The 16,348-nt window shown below is 34.0% G+C and overlaps 1 protein-coding gene across 1 annotated transcript in view; it reads right to left on the bottom strand.

Annotated features, from left to right (window-relative positions):
- Positions 1-16,348, bottom strand: part of LOC144253040 (lysosomal cholesterol signaling protein-like) — a 48,343-nt gene that overhangs the window by 13,975 nt on the left and 18,020 nt on the right. The window contains exons 3-10 of the mRNA XM_077794994.1: positions 14,996-15,395; positions 13,120-13,285; positions 12,126-12,281; positions 10,283-10,366; positions 9,549-9,666; positions 5,867-5,951; positions 5,683-5,773; positions 4,495-4,705 (exon numbers count right to left, since the gene is read on the bottom strand). Coding sequence (XP_077651120.1) covers positions 4,495-4,705; positions 5,683-5,773; positions 5,867-5,951; positions 9,549-9,666; positions 10,283-10,366; positions 12,126-12,281; positions 13,120-13,285; positions 14,996-15,395 — 1,311 coding nt within the window. The remainder of the gene's footprint in view (positions 1-4,494; positions 4,706-5,682; positions 5,774-5,866; positions 5,952-9,548; positions 9,667-10,282; positions 10,367-12,125; positions 12,282-13,119; positions 13,286-14,995; positions 15,396-16,348) is intronic.

The following is a 16,348-nucleotide window of genomic DNA, read 5'->3' as shown; positions in this document are numbered from 1 at the left end:
ATAATTGAATAATAACTTTAATAATAAACTATTAAAATTTAATATGCTAGAAAAATGAATAATTCCCAAGAATAACCTTTCATTGACAACATGCTTAATTTCTTCAATGATGTTCTTAAAAGTATTTAAAAGTAACAAAACTGCAGTCAAAAATGGCCTTGCTAAATTTAAGATATTGATGCTATCTCAAGGTTAAAATAGAACCAAAGGATAATAGAAAAGAAAATACATTATCTAGTCCATACTTCTTCAGAAACTTGAAGGTTTCAATCAGCTAATTTTCTTTTCAGTGTTAGGGATTGAACTACATCCACAAAACATTTTTTATTTTGAGACAGGGTTTTGGTAAGTTGCTGAGGCTGGCCTTGAACTTGCAATCCTCCTGCTACATCCTGAGTAGCTGGGATTGCACCACCACATCCAGCCAGTCTATCAGATAGACAAATCACTTATAGTCTAGTCTAGTGGGCTATATAAACAACTTAAAAAGCAATTATAAAATAGTGAAATAAGAGGGAAGTATAAACATCACAGAAGGTTTCTTAGATAAGGTATAGCTATCATCTTGCTCTCCATTTATTTATACTATAGGTTCACGTTATTTTCTTGCTGGGGATGATAATAATGGATTTAAAGAAAAGCTATTATACAGTTCATCTGCTATTTTTAAATAATAGGTAAAGATGTAGCAGCAAAAGTCTCTGGGCCTAAAACTCTTAGTTCAGCAATTCCCACAGATGTCTGGCCTTTGGTAGCCAGTTTTAAAACACTTGTGGAAAAGAAAGACACAGCCAGCTGTAGGTGGGATGGTCTTCAAGCTCTGTCAGAAAACAATCAATATATGGGTTTGTAGGATACCTGAAAGATTCTTCAAGAAAGTAAAGTAGGAAAGGAAGTTGTGCATGATCAGAACAGTACTCTAGGCCCATGGAAGTCAGCTTTTAAATATTCAATCCTTGAACTTCAGCTTTCAAAAGGAAAGTGGTCAAGAAACTTGAATGAAATTCTGATATAATCATGAATTACCTAAGAAAGAAATTAGTGAGCTTGGGTTTAAAGGCCATGAAGTATAAAAGAATAATAGAAAAGAATATAATAGAAAAGAGGTATAATATATATAAAATATATATTATATATTTAAAAGGAGGTATAATATAATATAATATAATAGAAAAGAGGTGTAATAAAATGAATGCCATTTTGGGGAAAAGCATGGAAAGCTCAGTAGTGGAGAGAGGGGAAAGCTGAAGAGGAGAGGGGGCAGAACTGGGCCAGAGCAGGGCATGTCTGGATTGTGGAAGATCTTGAGCACCATGTTCAGGAGTGTGAACCTTGTCCAACTGCAGGGTCCTCCTAGACCTGCATCAGGAGTCTATGTGACCAGAGCTCTGTGAGGAAGGTTTTGCCAATTCATATAAAACAGATTGGAGCAGGGAGTGATGGGAGACAGGCAGCCCAGTTTGGAAGGAATTACAAGAATCTAGCAGAGAGACTGGAGGCCACAGTGGGGAATAAAGGTCAGGTGTAGATGAAGGACCCTGCGGAGGGAGAACTGCCTGTTCTGAAATGCTAAAATACCTGAGAAGGAAAGAGAAGATGTGCCTGGAAGGCCTGAAGGATGATCACACATTCACTAAAACCAAATTTCTGGAAGTTATACTCAGGTCCTCCATTAGCTCTCACCAGTCCAGTTGATTGCAAGTCCATCAGTACAGCTTCTGAGTCTGACCTATCCGGTCCATCCCACACCTACCACCCTCTGCCCTGTATCTGGCCTAGCCTATTGCAAAAACTACTAATAGGACCCTTTACATGTAGGACAAAACCTTCATATTTTCCGATGACACAGAATGCCCTCTGTATCTGCTTACTTTTCCAACTTTTTTTGATCTCTTCCCCATATGTACCCTGAGTTCAAGCTTTACTGAATTTCTTACAGTTATCTAAGAAGAAAAATTGTTATCTCATATTTCATTACCTTTGCAGAAGTTGTGGAACATTATGAATTGTGATAAATAAACCATAAAATAACTCTGGGGAGTAGAGCCAAGGGCAAGGGAGGGGAAGAGTTTAGCTTCTCTTTTAATTGTCTTTGAATTCCTTTTTAATTGTATTTGAATTATAATTGTAATTGTATTTGAATTCCTTACTGTATGAATGTCTTTTTTTTTTTTGTACTGGGGATTTAACTAGGGACAATTTATCACTGATCTATATCCTAGCCATTTTTATTTTGAGACAGGGTCTCACTAAGTTGTTTAGGGGCTCTCTAGTTTGCTGAGGCTAGTCTTGAACCTTGATGTCTTCCTTTTATAATGAAATGTTATAATAAGCGGGGTGCAATGGTGCATACCTGAAATCTCAGGGACTCTGAAGGTGAGGCAGGAGGATTGCGAGTTTGAGGCTAGCTTCAGCAAATTGGTGAGACTCTGACTCAAAATAAAAAGTAAAAAGGGCTGGTGATATAGTTCAGTGGTAAAGCCCTCCTGGGTTCAATACCTAGTACCAAAAATAACAATAACAGTAATAATCATAATAAAAAATGTTATCAGTACCTAGTCCTATACCTCCAGAGTCTTGGGGTCCCTACACCTGCATGTGGGTGCCCTTGGGATTATTGGCATTCAGGGATGTAGCCACAGTGTTTTCCAACAGGAGAAATGCAAGTGCCTGAACCCCGCTCAGAGGGTTTTGTACAGGGGTGCGATATTGGAGAACTATAGGAAACTGTTTTTCCTGGATAAGGATGTCTTGTCTTCAGAAAACAGGATCTGCCCTGTATCTTTGTGTTTTTTCTTGTGTGCCTCTTGGGAGGCTCTTCATCAAGCCATATTAATTCAAAATGCAAAAGTTTCATATTATTGGATATTTTGATAATTTTGTTGAGTTACTCTCTTTGTTTCAATACAATTGAGTTGATTTGCCATAGTTTGTCATATAAAATATCTGGAGTACACTTAAAATTCTGTAAAAAAATTAATAAATGTTATAATAATAGCTATTACTTACTCATACTTACTATGTGCTGGACTTTATACATGTTCACTCATTTTATACAGTAACATTCTTTTTCTTTCTTTCTTTTTTTTTTTATATTGGGGATTGAACGCAGAGGCATTTAACCACTGTGCCACTTCCCTAGCCCTTTTTTACATTTTATTTAGACACAGGGTCTCACTGAGTTGCTTAGGGCCTTCCTAAGTTGCTGAGGCCGGCTTTGAACTCGGGATCCTCCTGCCTCAGACTCCCAAGCCGCTAGGATTATAGGTTGCCACTGTACCTGGCTCCAATCACATTCTTACAGGTAGGTGTTACTAGATAAAGAAAGTGAAACACTGGGAAATTGCCCAAGATCAGACAGTAGTAAATCATGAAGTCAGGCTTTGAACATAGGCAATATGGCTCCAGGGTAAGTTTTTAATCACTCTTTTATTTACTTCCAGTTTGGAACGGTTGAGGAAGGAAGAAAGGAAATGTAAAATGGCGAGATTTGTGGGCAGCATTTTAAATGCAACATTCCTAGCACTAACACAGTTCATGACAAAGTGCTGTGCAATGAAACTTTCTCATTTCTTCCTTTTGAAGATGAATAAATTATCTTCTATCTCTGTTGTCACTCTTTCTTCTTATACTTTACTCATCTTTCTACTCCACAAGCTATCTAAACAAAATATCGTAAACCATCATTTATTCTTCTGAACACAATGTCCGTTATCTGTGAACTTTCCACACGCATCAGTGCATCCAAAATGCATACACTATTGTTGACTTCCCTTCATGAATTGAAACAAATCCTGTAACAATTGTTGACTCTTACTAACACATATACTAGTTAGGATCATATTTTTACTTATACCAAGAATGGGCAAACATCTTCCATAAAGGGTTAGATAATATTTTAGGCTTTACAAGCCAGTCTCTGATGCAATGACTCAACTCTGCTATTACAGCATGAAAGCAGCCATTGACAATGCGTAAATCAATAAGCATGGCTGTTTTAATAAAATTACAGACATGAAATTTAGGTTTCATATAATTTCCAGTAGTCACAAAATATTTATTAATTTTTCTTCAACCTTTTAAAAGTGTAAAAATCATTTTTATATGGTGGGTGTGATTTGGTCTGGGCTCTAGTTTGCAGATGCCTAATTTCTACTATCAACCCAGCCTCTTAGTAGGCCTCCTTTAGCTCACTTTGTTGATAAAATGTTGTTAAATTAACATATATATGTGTGTAGATTTCTAGGAAGAATATTCCTTTCCATTGTGACTTTTTTCTAAACTTTCTAAGCTCTCAGGTCTCAGGAAGTCCTACATTTTTAACAAAAGATTGTTCTCACAAACATACTTTCAGAAATAATTTGTAAACTCTTCCGATTATTGACTGTGATTCAGGTTCTTAATTTGGCAAATACCTATGATTTTCAGAATAGTTCAGGGATCCTCTCTTAAGCAAAATAATTAGGATGTATGCTATAAAGGCACGTAACATACTTGTTTCTGGTACTGAACTTGTAAAAAGTTCTGGTTCATTTGTTGGTGCTGGACTCTCATCAAAAGCAGTGTTTCCAGGCTCCACTGCTTTGTGGCTCTGAGACTGACTGAAACCTTCATAGTGTCCTGCTTGGGTGGTGCGGTTCATGCACATGAGTGATATACCAGCTATTAGAATGCTGCAGAACAGGGTGACTGCTGTGGTGATCATCTGACGATGTTAAAAAAAAAAAAAAAGACATTAGGCCACTTTTATAATCCCATCTGATAATCTTAGCAGAATGCATTAAGAGCATTTTTTGATGGAAAATACATCTGCACAGTTGTAAATACTCTAGAACAGTGGTTCTTAAGAATGGGTAACATCATATAAGGAATGTACTTGAAGAGAAATCAGAGTCTGTTTATAATCATGTAAGTGTTCTAGATGCTTTGTTGTACAGCAGCTGATTAACATAGCCACTGGTTTCTTTTACAAGTAATTGGAATAATTTGTTATAACTTTAATTTTGAATTTTTGCTTATGTAGTTCAAGTATACTTCAGTTGAGAAATTTTATGATAATGATAGTAAAAATGAATAAGTACAGCTAATACTTATGAGCAGTAACTATATGCCAGCACTAGTCAAAGTTCTTTACATGTATATCTTATTTATTCTCATAAAAACTCAAATTCAAAATTACAGAACAGGAAAAAAAAGGATAACAAATGAAAATCTTCAGGGAGGTTTTTAAAAACACATTCTTGGGGCCTTCCTGAAGAATTCAGCAGGCTCATAAGCCTCCTATTCTATAGCTGTTCAAGTACACTTTTTCCCAGACACATTGTTTTCTGAAATTTATATTTTTGATAGGATTAAGAATCAAGAGTTTGACATTTACTATAACTACTAGCTTGTTAAATGGCTTTAAATTAATCACTCTTTTCTCCAGTAAAGAAAACATAATTCATAAGAGTTTTTAAGAAGAATCAATTAAGCTCAAGCATTCTTCAGCTAAATACAGACTTAGCATGCAAAACGTTCATCATATTTGAGGTGTGACAAGGTGATATAGGATCACCAGTATAAACTGCAATAAATTAGAATAGATTTTTAAAGTTAATTTCAATGTAAGTATAATTAGGTACATTAACAAGCTAAAATGAGATGTTCTCAAGAACAGAACTGCTAATAAACTCTTCCCACCTGCTCTTTTCCATAAAAGAAGGCTGAGTCAATGCTATCTCCATTGTGTTTTCCAGTTATCAAAAGAACACCAACAAGGAGAGCAGGAATTCTATAATAACAAGGGTAATTGAGAGAGAAAGAGAGAATGAATAGTAACTGTGCATATGGAAACATGTAAGCAAACAAAAAACTACCAACTTACCCCCAGCCAGATATTATGATGATTCCGACAGGAATTTGTACACTTTCTCGTTTTTTCAAAAGAAACAAAGAAATTGCTAGAAGGCCTAAGAACAAGAAATAAAGATAGAAAGAGAGATCATTATTCTTGATGTTTCCCTAATTTAAAAATTATTTGAGGGCTGGGGATGTGGCTCAGTGACAGAACACTTGCACATGTGAGGTACCAGGTTCAATCCTCAGCACCACATAAAAATAAATAAATAAAATAAAAGTGCAGTGTCCATCTACAGCTAAAAATGAATAATAAAAATCATTTGAATTCTCTCCTGTATCGTTTCTTTACTCAAATCTTGTTTTATCCAGTAGGATTTTTTTCCCCAAAAGCCCTGATCATTTTATTCTTTGGATGTATATGATTGCATTCTAAATATGATTGAAAGAAAATTAGCTGTACAGAAAACATACTCTGTCAGTGGTAAGAACTATAAGCAATTCTTATACAAGTTATGCTTCACATTAAGTGTGCTGATGGAGCTTAATACAAACATGGTGTGACCTTAATACAAACACGGATGTTTTCAAGTTTTTAGACTTTCCTTATACCTTATACCCAATCATTTATACAAGTTACATCTTGCTTAATAAATTCTACAGAGCTATAAGAATCTTAGGACTTTAGGGCTAGAAGAGACCTCTGTTTCAAATTAACACCTTCATTTTTTAGACATGGAAACAAAGGTTTGCCCAAGTCAGACAGCCAGCAGAGGGCAGAGCCAGTCTAGAAACTAAGCCTTTTGACATAAGGTAAATTCTTCAATTCCCTGTTTCTCAAACTCAGATCTGTAGGTCTCCCTGGGGTTGCTATCATATATGCTTCAGGATCTGAGGGAAAAAAATCAGTTAGAAATTTTAAGTCCTGGGATGGGATTGTAGCTCAGTGGTTAAGCACTTGCCTCACATGTGTGGGGCACTGGGTTCAATCCTCAGCACCATATAAAAATAAATAAAATAAAGGTATTGTGTCTATAACTTAAAAAAAAAGAAATTTTAAGTCTTTTGGCTTATTTTCAGTGATAATCATCTGTATGCCATCCTTATAATCAAGTATAGTCTCATGACTTCAGAGCTTGTATTTGGTTTTATATTAAGTTTGTAACAAGTTAGCTGGGTGTGATGGCATACACCTGTAATCCCAGCAGCTTTGGAGGCTGAGGCAGGAGGATCACAAGTTCAATACTAGCCTTAGCAACTTAGTAAGGCCCTGACTGAGACTCTGTCTGGAAATTTAAAAAAATAATAATTTATAAAAGGGCTAGAGATGTGGCTCAGTGGTTAAGTGCCCCAGAGTTCAATCCCTGGTTAGTACCTCTCACCCCTCCGCCTTCCCAAAAAGTTTGCAACAACTGAAAGCCAAATGATATCACAATATCCAGTCCAAATGAAGGTTCTGAGGTAATTTGAGGAAAGAAAAGTAGTAAGATAACCAGGTCATGACCTAATAAATTCAAGCCAAATTAAAATACCAGGGAACTGAGTTCCATTTTACATTACAAGTTATTAATTACATTAGTAACACAAGTTCCTTTGTTATGTTATTTAATGTGTTAATAAAGATTACTGGGTTTGTAGTTTTGCTTGACTCTAATCTATGAATTTGCTGTGCTTTTATAGTTGTATACAAAGAATTCATACCTAGATTTGAAATTATACAGATTAAATAACACTGCTAGAATGAATATTTATCCACCTAAAGGTCTTTGAGAATTTTTTTTTCTTACCACTACTCCCTCATCAATATATCTATATACTCTCTAGTTTTAGGTTTTCAAAGTGCCAAGGAAACAAGTAATTCATCATCGAATGGTGCTGTGTTACTATGTAAGAGCACTCCTTAAGATTCTGTTTTTCGTTTCTGCCTTATGAAAGGAAGCATACACAATAAGGCAGAATATAGTCCTGCTTCTCACTGAGGGAGCTGTGAGATCCCCTGCCTGAAATCAGTTGAACTCTTTGGGCCTGTTTTCCTAATTTGCAAAATGAAGGGTTTAAACTAAAGCAGCAGGAAGATGGAGATTTTTTGACTAGCTATGCATTTAATGAGCATTTGAAAAATTGTAATTAGCATATGAAATCTGAGATTTCATTGACATAAAGCTCAATTGATTGAACTAAAAAAATAAGTTGACTTTAAGAAGAAAAAAATGTGGTATGTAGACAGGGCAAAAATTGTGAGAATGGTATGCAAATGAATAAAATTGAAAATAACGGAACAGTAGATTTAAAAATATACTTTGGGGGGGTTGGGGTTATGGCTCAGCAGTAGAGTGCTCGCCTAGTACATGTGAGGTGCTGGGTTCGATCCTTAGCACCACATAAAATAAAGGTATTGTGTCCAACTACAACTAAAAAAATATATAGTAAAATATACACTTTGGGATCTAAAATTCTCTAATATCATAATAATCTGAAGGTTAAAGGGCACCTCTTCAGGGTCAGGGAATTCAGAATAATTTCTTGGGATAAATTTTAACATGCATACTTGAAGAAGGTTTCAGAGAGAATTGGGAATTTTTTAACATATTGATTTATTTGCTATTCTTATTCTCATCCTAAATTTTACCTAAATAAACCTAGGTATTAGAGATCAGGTTGATGCTTCTATATTTGCAAGTATAGTCGATAGGCTCTTTTAATTTGACATTTCATGAAAACTCATGCAAGGTGTACTTCTCTCTAAGAAGTACAAACTATCTTCTGTTTGTACTGAATTTTTCATTCTACAATTCCTCACCTCATTGTTGCTTCACTTCAAAAGACTGTTAACTTGGATGGGACCTGCTTTTGATCCTGAAGGCATGAAACCAAAGGTCTGTCCTTGGAAGCCTCTTTCTGACACTTTCTTCTTAACCATTATGCAATTTCCTTTTATGTACAATTTTACAGGTTCAAATTTGTGGTAATAACACAAAATAGCCAGACAGAACTTTTAATACACAACCAAAATGCTGGCATCCAAATAAATGTTATACTTAAGAATAGCAATGTGCTTAAACACTTTAAATACCCTTCTGGAGCCAGTTGAGATGAGAAACAGTCTTATTGACTCATATTTCCACATTCTTTTATTCTCCTACTTTTCTTGTTCTTCTATTTAATAATTAATATAGGTCCATTTATTGAGCACTTAGCACCCAGCAGACATAAATATCCATACTTTTGTTTCATCCTCAAAATAATTGTAAAATACTATAACCCAGATTTACAGGTGAAGAAACTAAGACTCCAAAAGGCAATTAATTTGCATAAATCAGAGCCACAATTTTGCAGGTCAATGGGATTCTAGTAATAAGCTCTGAGATACACACACCTCTGTTCTTTCTCTACTTTCTCCACCTGCCTTCAGCACCTGCCCCTTGGTGTCTCCAAAGGGGAGCTGTGCTGATAGTGGCCTAGATACAGCCAAAGACTCCAAGAAAAAGGGCCATGCTATTGGAAAAGGCTCTGAGCCCAGGGAGAAATAGAGTACATTAGGAAACAGAAACCAGCTTTGTAGACTGCTCATATTAGTGGGCATATCTGCTTGAATGAACGCCCTGATCCTGTGCTACCAGACTTCAAGTAGATCACTAGAAGCTGAGGCCTTTTAAACATGGGGGAAGGGGAAGCACACCTCAATATCCATCCATTCATGATCAACTTACCTGTCCACAGGTAGGTGCTATACAGGGAGCTGTACAATAGAACAAACACCAAAATTTGTCCAACAAAATTTTTTTCTTTAACGAAATTCCATATCATCATTCCAGCACAGACAATAGACTAAAGAAAGAATTATTAAAAGACTTTGTAAATAGCTAAGCAAATCGTACAATTCAACATTATTATAGAAAATAGCTATTGAATCAACTATATTTGTATAAGTTTTATTCACAGCAAATATAATTATTCATTGTAAATTATTTCTGACCAATTATCAACTAGTTATATGAAAAATTCAAGCTTTGTAATAAAAACTTCTGTATATAGAGCCTTTAACAATGTACATGTTTAACTGAAACTGATAATGAATATATTCTAAATACTAACCTTAAATTTAGTAATGATTTATATAGAAAATGCTAAATTTCTTTCCATTATGATTTGTGACATGCAAAGATCTAACTAGAAAAATAAGACTGTGAGAGTTCAGATTTTAATGATTCAATTGATTCTATTAATAACTCAAAGTTATTATCAAATGCTATTATTAGCCTCAACTGAAAGTTCAAGGCCTATTGCAATATTTAATATATTAGGCATAAACTAATTATGATCAAATTTAATTGATCATATTTAATAGTATTTATGACTTTATAACTGGAAAAACCTAACATTAATTTTCTCAGGAGCAGTAGAATAGCCCTGAAAAATTCTAAATATCTATAGATATACTAACCTGAGCAATGAGTAAATTGGTTGTAAGTATATGAGGAAGCTGCTTATATTTTTTACTCAAGAGAAGAATAGCCAGAGACCAGATCTTGAAGACAAAAGTTTCAAAAGTTATTCATGTTTCTAAATATTTAAAATTACTTATTAAATAACATATTGATTAACTCTTTTTTGGTGGCATTGGGGCTCAAACCCAGGGCCTCATGCAAAGTAGGCAAGTATTACACTGAGCTACATCACCAGCCCTGGGATGATTATCTTTAAAGAATCCTCTTATCAAGGCACAGTGGCGCATACCTGTGATCCCAGCAACTAGTTATATGAGGCTGAGGCAGGAGGATTGCATGTTCAAAGCCAGCCTCAGCAATTTTTCGAGGCCCTAAGCAACTTAGTGAGACCCTGTCTCAAAACAAAAAAGGGCTGGGGATGTAAGTCACTGGTAGTGCCCCTGGATTCAAGCCCTGTTACAAAACAAACAAACAAACAAAAACTTCTTTATCTTAGTTCAGAAAGAAATTCCAATGTTATTTTCTTTACCTAGTACCAAATAGAGTATTAAGGTAAATAACTACATCAAAAATAAAATGAAAAGCATGGGAATCTCCCATAGTAATTAACCATCTTAAAATTACGTGATCTTTAAAAACTAATGCTTTGACTAGAGCCATGTTCTAACTATGCCTATCTTCCATGGCTGAGAGGGGACACTGGGTCACAGCCAATTATTTGGGAAAGAAGTTTTAGTGGAGATGTAATAATAATAATAATAATAATAATAATAATAATAATAACAATAATATAAGATCCTAAGTTTTCCCTTTTTTATTTCTACCACACTGGCTGATAAGGTAGCTAAATTCAAAATTCTAAGCTGTCTTTCTTTAAACAGACTATCTATACTGAGAATTATCATCTTGCATTTTTCATATTTAAAAGGATTAGGTTTCTTTTCTTTGTTGTTCTGGGGATTGACCCAGAGCCTTATACATGCTAACTACATGCTCTACCACTGGGCTATGCCCTGAGTCCCAGGTCTGGGTTTCTATTCTATCCACATAGTGGCCAAGTAAGTAGGCTAGTCAATTTCCTTCTTTCTCCCATCATTGCCAATAGATTTTATATCACCATTCTCTTCTCAGTGGGCATAGATTTTACAATATGTGACATGTCAAATTTATTAAAAACTATGTTAGCCATACATTTATTTGTTGCCAATATACATATTCATCCCCACCCCACCCCCTTTATCATTGAAAATATTGCTTGAATTTAAGAGGCAAGTTGATCTACAAGATATTGTAGTTGTCAAATGCTTAATTATTTAAGTTGAACTAGATATATCCAATTTGAATAGTAATCTAAATTGTCACTAACATAAAATCGGCAATTGAACAGGGCCCCAAAGATCTCTTCTGACCTCATGATTCTACAACAGCTAGTATTTATATGGTAAGTCGTCATTCACAGCATGTTTATCACATTTATTATCTCATTTATTCCTTAAACAACCCATGGAGATATGTGAAATTATTATCTTTCTTTTATAGCTGAGAAAACTAAAGCTTAGAGAGATTAAGTTAACTTTCCAGGGATACACAGCTAATTTGTGATAGGGCCAGGAGTCAAATCCAGGTCTGACTAAATCTCACACCTTGTCTACTCTTACAACTCTCCCAAATGAAAAGACAAAACTCATTTAATTGAAAGGTTGATATTCCATTTTATGGGCAGGCTTTAACTTTATTTTATTTCCTAAGAAACTAATTTTTAAATCTTTTTTCTATTACTAAGCTATTTTCAAACTTGTTCTATGGTTTCCATTCAATTTTACACTGAAACATACTTACCAAGGAGACCAGGCTGATAATACTTATATCGAAACTAACATTCTGGATGGCATATGCCAATGGCTTAGGGTCCATAGTGGGAAAGGTCAATAACCAGGCAGAAACATACATAATTGGAGCTGACACAAATGTGCTTATTACCATCCCTGAGGTTATCTGTAAAAAAATAGATCAAATTGAGGAGTCATGATCTCATTCAATTACTTTAAACTTTAAATACCCACAACACACTAAAGGTTTCTGAAATAAAAATAAATCAGTAAAAAGATATTATAGAATCCAGCATATTGTCTAATAACATATTTTACCTTTCTGAAAGTCTTTAAAAGAAACCATAGGTAAGTTCCCTTGGTCCCTCTTCTAACCTAGGTTAAATCAATATTTGTATCACAAGTACTAGAAATTCCATTGTTATTTTTAGGTTCTAAAAGTGATCCTTTTAATGATATAATTAAACTCATGAATAGTTTCCTTACATACTATTTCATAAAATATAGGACAAAAAAAGCAATTTGCAAAGAGAAAAATAACCACACATACATTCTTCAGATTATATAGTAGAATTGACCTTCAATAAATAATTCAGTTCTTTCATATTTCAAAATCTTTGATGCTGTAGACACAATACTCTTAGACACTGATAATTTGATGTTAATTAATTTTAGATATTTACTGCTATAGGTTATGTGGTATTTTGTATCTGGTGATAAATTATCATGAATATAATATATTTTTTTCCTCAGAATTTCCAAAGCTACCCTTCTTTAAATAACTTTCAGGCTTAAGTATAAGTATGGAAACAGAATACTTGAAACTAAAAAAGAATAGTAAGAAAGCAAGGATGACTAAAGACCCTGGATTAAATAACTATTGTTACATAATGTTACACAATACCTCCTTATTTACAATGAGGTAGCTTAGAGATATCAAATTATCATAGAAAGAATGTTGCTTTCTGGATTTCAATCAAACTTAGAAAGTAGTATATACATACAATCTCTACTTCCATGTTGAACTGTGTAGCAAAGATAGCCACTCCTGGTGCTACAGGGAAGACACCATACAAAAATGCATAATTTGATAAACTTGTGTGATTCACTACACTGTCACCCTTGTCCAAGGGTTCCACCATTTCTCTGCACAGAAGTGGCAGCACCAAGCTGAAGAAAGAAGAAATGCATAATTTACTTGGTATCAAGGTATGCTTATCCCTCAATAGTAGATTGCGCTAGTGAACTGGCATTAGATTATTTTTCTGTTCTTTCCCAGAGTTGTATCTATTTGCAAATATTCTATATATGCCTACTTATGAACATTTTATTGAAAGAATTAAGAATTCATATTGGAACCATTTCAAGAGTTACAACATTCTGTAAATACTTCAAACATTGGGATGAGGGGAAAACATTATTTCTATACCAAAAAAATATTAGTAAAACTTGCAATTATAGCTGCTATCTTCCTTACTCTATTGGTTCACTGAAATATTAGAAGAAAAAAACCTGATCATTTTGGGGAAGAACTTCTTTTAAGAAAATAACTAAATAAACAAAATATTAAGAAAATAACTAAATTACTTTTTGGAAAATAACCTGAATTCTATTAAATGATTGGGAGTTTAAATGGTAATAACACTGCTTGATTAAATTCTAAAACCAGTAGAAAAAATACGTATCTTACAATTAATTCTTTGTGTGTGTGTGTGTGTGTGTGTGTGTGTGTATGTGTGTATTATGTACATTCAGCAAAAGGAACTCAAACAACTGAAGTAGAGCAGAAAAATTAATGAAACACAGATCTGGTGAAGAATAAATTATTAAACAAATTCTTTTAAGATTTCATTGAAGAGCATAAAACCAGTGACTAAAATAATTGGGTTCTCCTTTAAGAAAACAGCAAGACCGAGGTTGATAACATTGTTATAGCAGCACCCAGAGAGAAGCTCCAGGATGAAATAAAGAACTACTCATTTAATTTTTTAATTGAAAAAAATACATATACTTAATAAGAATTTAACTAGAAAAAATTTAATTGGACTAGTTAAATTCTACTTTTAAGTTGAAGTTGATAATACTGTTATCATTAGAACAATATTTATTACTGTGACAATTTTATTTAATACTTTGTTTCTGAGGAGCATAACAGCAGTGTAAATGATTTTCAGAACTTTACTTTGCAAATATAAATACATATCTTATTGCACCACTTTCATGAACTTAACTGCCTATACAAGAGCTGAGTCCCATAGTTAAGTATGCCTCAAGTACTCTGAGTTAATATTGTAGTCAAATTATGTCACCTGCACCATGAAGTGTGACTCCATGGCTAATGATACACATAAATTGAAAACTAAGAAGCTAAGAAGAACTTTTTGACAGGTTAGGATCATATATCCAATAATATTCATCAACATCTCTATTTAGAAAGTTCATTCAAACTCAGAATTACAGAATATTTTCCCAAATTCATGAAAAAAATTTGTTAAAAATTATTGTTCTTACATAACTAGGATGCCTCTTCCTTTAGGATTTTAATAGATTCAGAAATCCTGCAAAATTTCTTGAAAAATAAGATCTAACTAGGACATTAAGAGACAATTAACAAACTATATAAAAGCAGGATAAAAAAGCTAAAGGGAAACAGTTATTAATATCTGACAGTAAAATGCAAAGAATAGCCTACATGGAATAAGGAAATGAAAGACCATTTTTTCAAAATGCACCAATATTCCATTCTCCTTTAAATCACAACTATTCTATAAGGAAGGATTAATAGTCAAAGGAAAAAAATAATTTCAGACACATCCTAATGAATTGGTTAAACAAGGTTTTTACAAAGTATAATTCCCAAGTTAAATAAGTGAAACTTACAGTTTAGCTGTGATGAGAAGAATTAGTACAACAAATGCTGACTTCTTCAGTCTCCTTATTTTTCCTACCATTGTAAGACCAAGATAAAATAGGGCTGCTCCAGAAAAAGAATTTGCAAGTCCATCAAGAAAATTTTTCATATATACAGGCACCTTTTTATCAAGAATAAAATTGAAGGCAATGCCAATGAAGACCATAAATACTATTGGGTTCTGTAATACACACAGGAATCCAAGTCCCACAATTTTTACTTTGTTTTGAGAAGCATTTTGAGAATCTTTCCACTTCTGGATTTCACAGAAGATAAACCCAATTGGGTTTAACATCATAAGAGATATTGGTGCCACCAAATAAATGTACTGATGATATTCTGGGTATGTAGTTTGATATAAAGCTTCAACTGCAAAACAAGAATATTGATCTTAAAATGATTACCATAGAAATATATAAACATGCAAATAACATTTTCTGTTTAATTTTAGCATATTGCAAAGTTATCTAAAGAGTTCCAAATGACCTCATTATCCTATTTTTTGAAAAGTCAATTTTAGTAATAAAAAAATTATTATACTAAATGCAATCTAGTTTACAAAATGATAACCTAAATTTTTTTTAATATTTATTTTTTAGTTGTAGTTGGACACAATACCTTTATTTTATTTATTTATTTTCATGTGGTTATGAGGATCAAACCTAGGGCCTCGCACATGCTAGGCAAGTGCTCTACCGCTGAGCTACAACCCCAGCCCCCTAAAATTATTTTTAGTAAAACATAATTAATTTTTACTATCTAGGATCTAAGATTAGTCTTCAAAAACAAACATAAAAAAGGCAGAACTGTAAAAGTTTTAAAAGAAACAATAAAAATAAAAATCTAGTATCAAACTAAATGTTTAAGTAGTAATAGCAACAAAGTGATTGACTGTATCCCTGGAGAGAGCAGCTTCATTGGAGTCATGAGGCATAAGTCAGATTTCAGAAGACTGAGGAAGGTGTAGAGAAAAGGAACTAAAAATGAGCACTGAAGTAATGGAGTCCACACTGTATAGGAAAAGAAGTAAAGATGGGAGGTGACTGACTGAAAGTAGAGAGGTCAGGGACTGGAGGCCCTTATGAAGCTCGAGAATTAAGTGCAGTTGGAAGTATAGGATTCAGAATAGGTCAGATAGTGAGTTGAGTTTAATATTTTCCAGATCACTAGGTCCAGAAAGTGGCCACGGGAGTTGTTCACTGACAAGGAGTAAAGTTATCATTAGAGATGAGGAGGCCAAGGGATCTAGAGGGCGGAGAATTTGATGGGAAGTTCACAAGGATGCTAAAGTCAAACAAGAGAACAGCAGGACTTAGGACAAA

Source organism: Urocitellus parryii, unplaced genomic scaffold (genome assembly GCF_045843805.1).
Source record: "Urocitellus parryii isolate mUroPar1 unplaced genomic scaffold, mUroPar1.hap1 Scaffold_87, whole genome shotgun sequence".
NCBI classification, from domain to species: domain Eukaryota; kingdom Metazoa; phylum Chordata; class Mammalia; order Rodentia; family Sciuridae; genus Urocitellus; species Urocitellus parryii.
The sequence above is the reverse complement of the archived record's forward strand: the minus strand, read 5'-3'. Positions and strand labels throughout refer to the sequence as shown.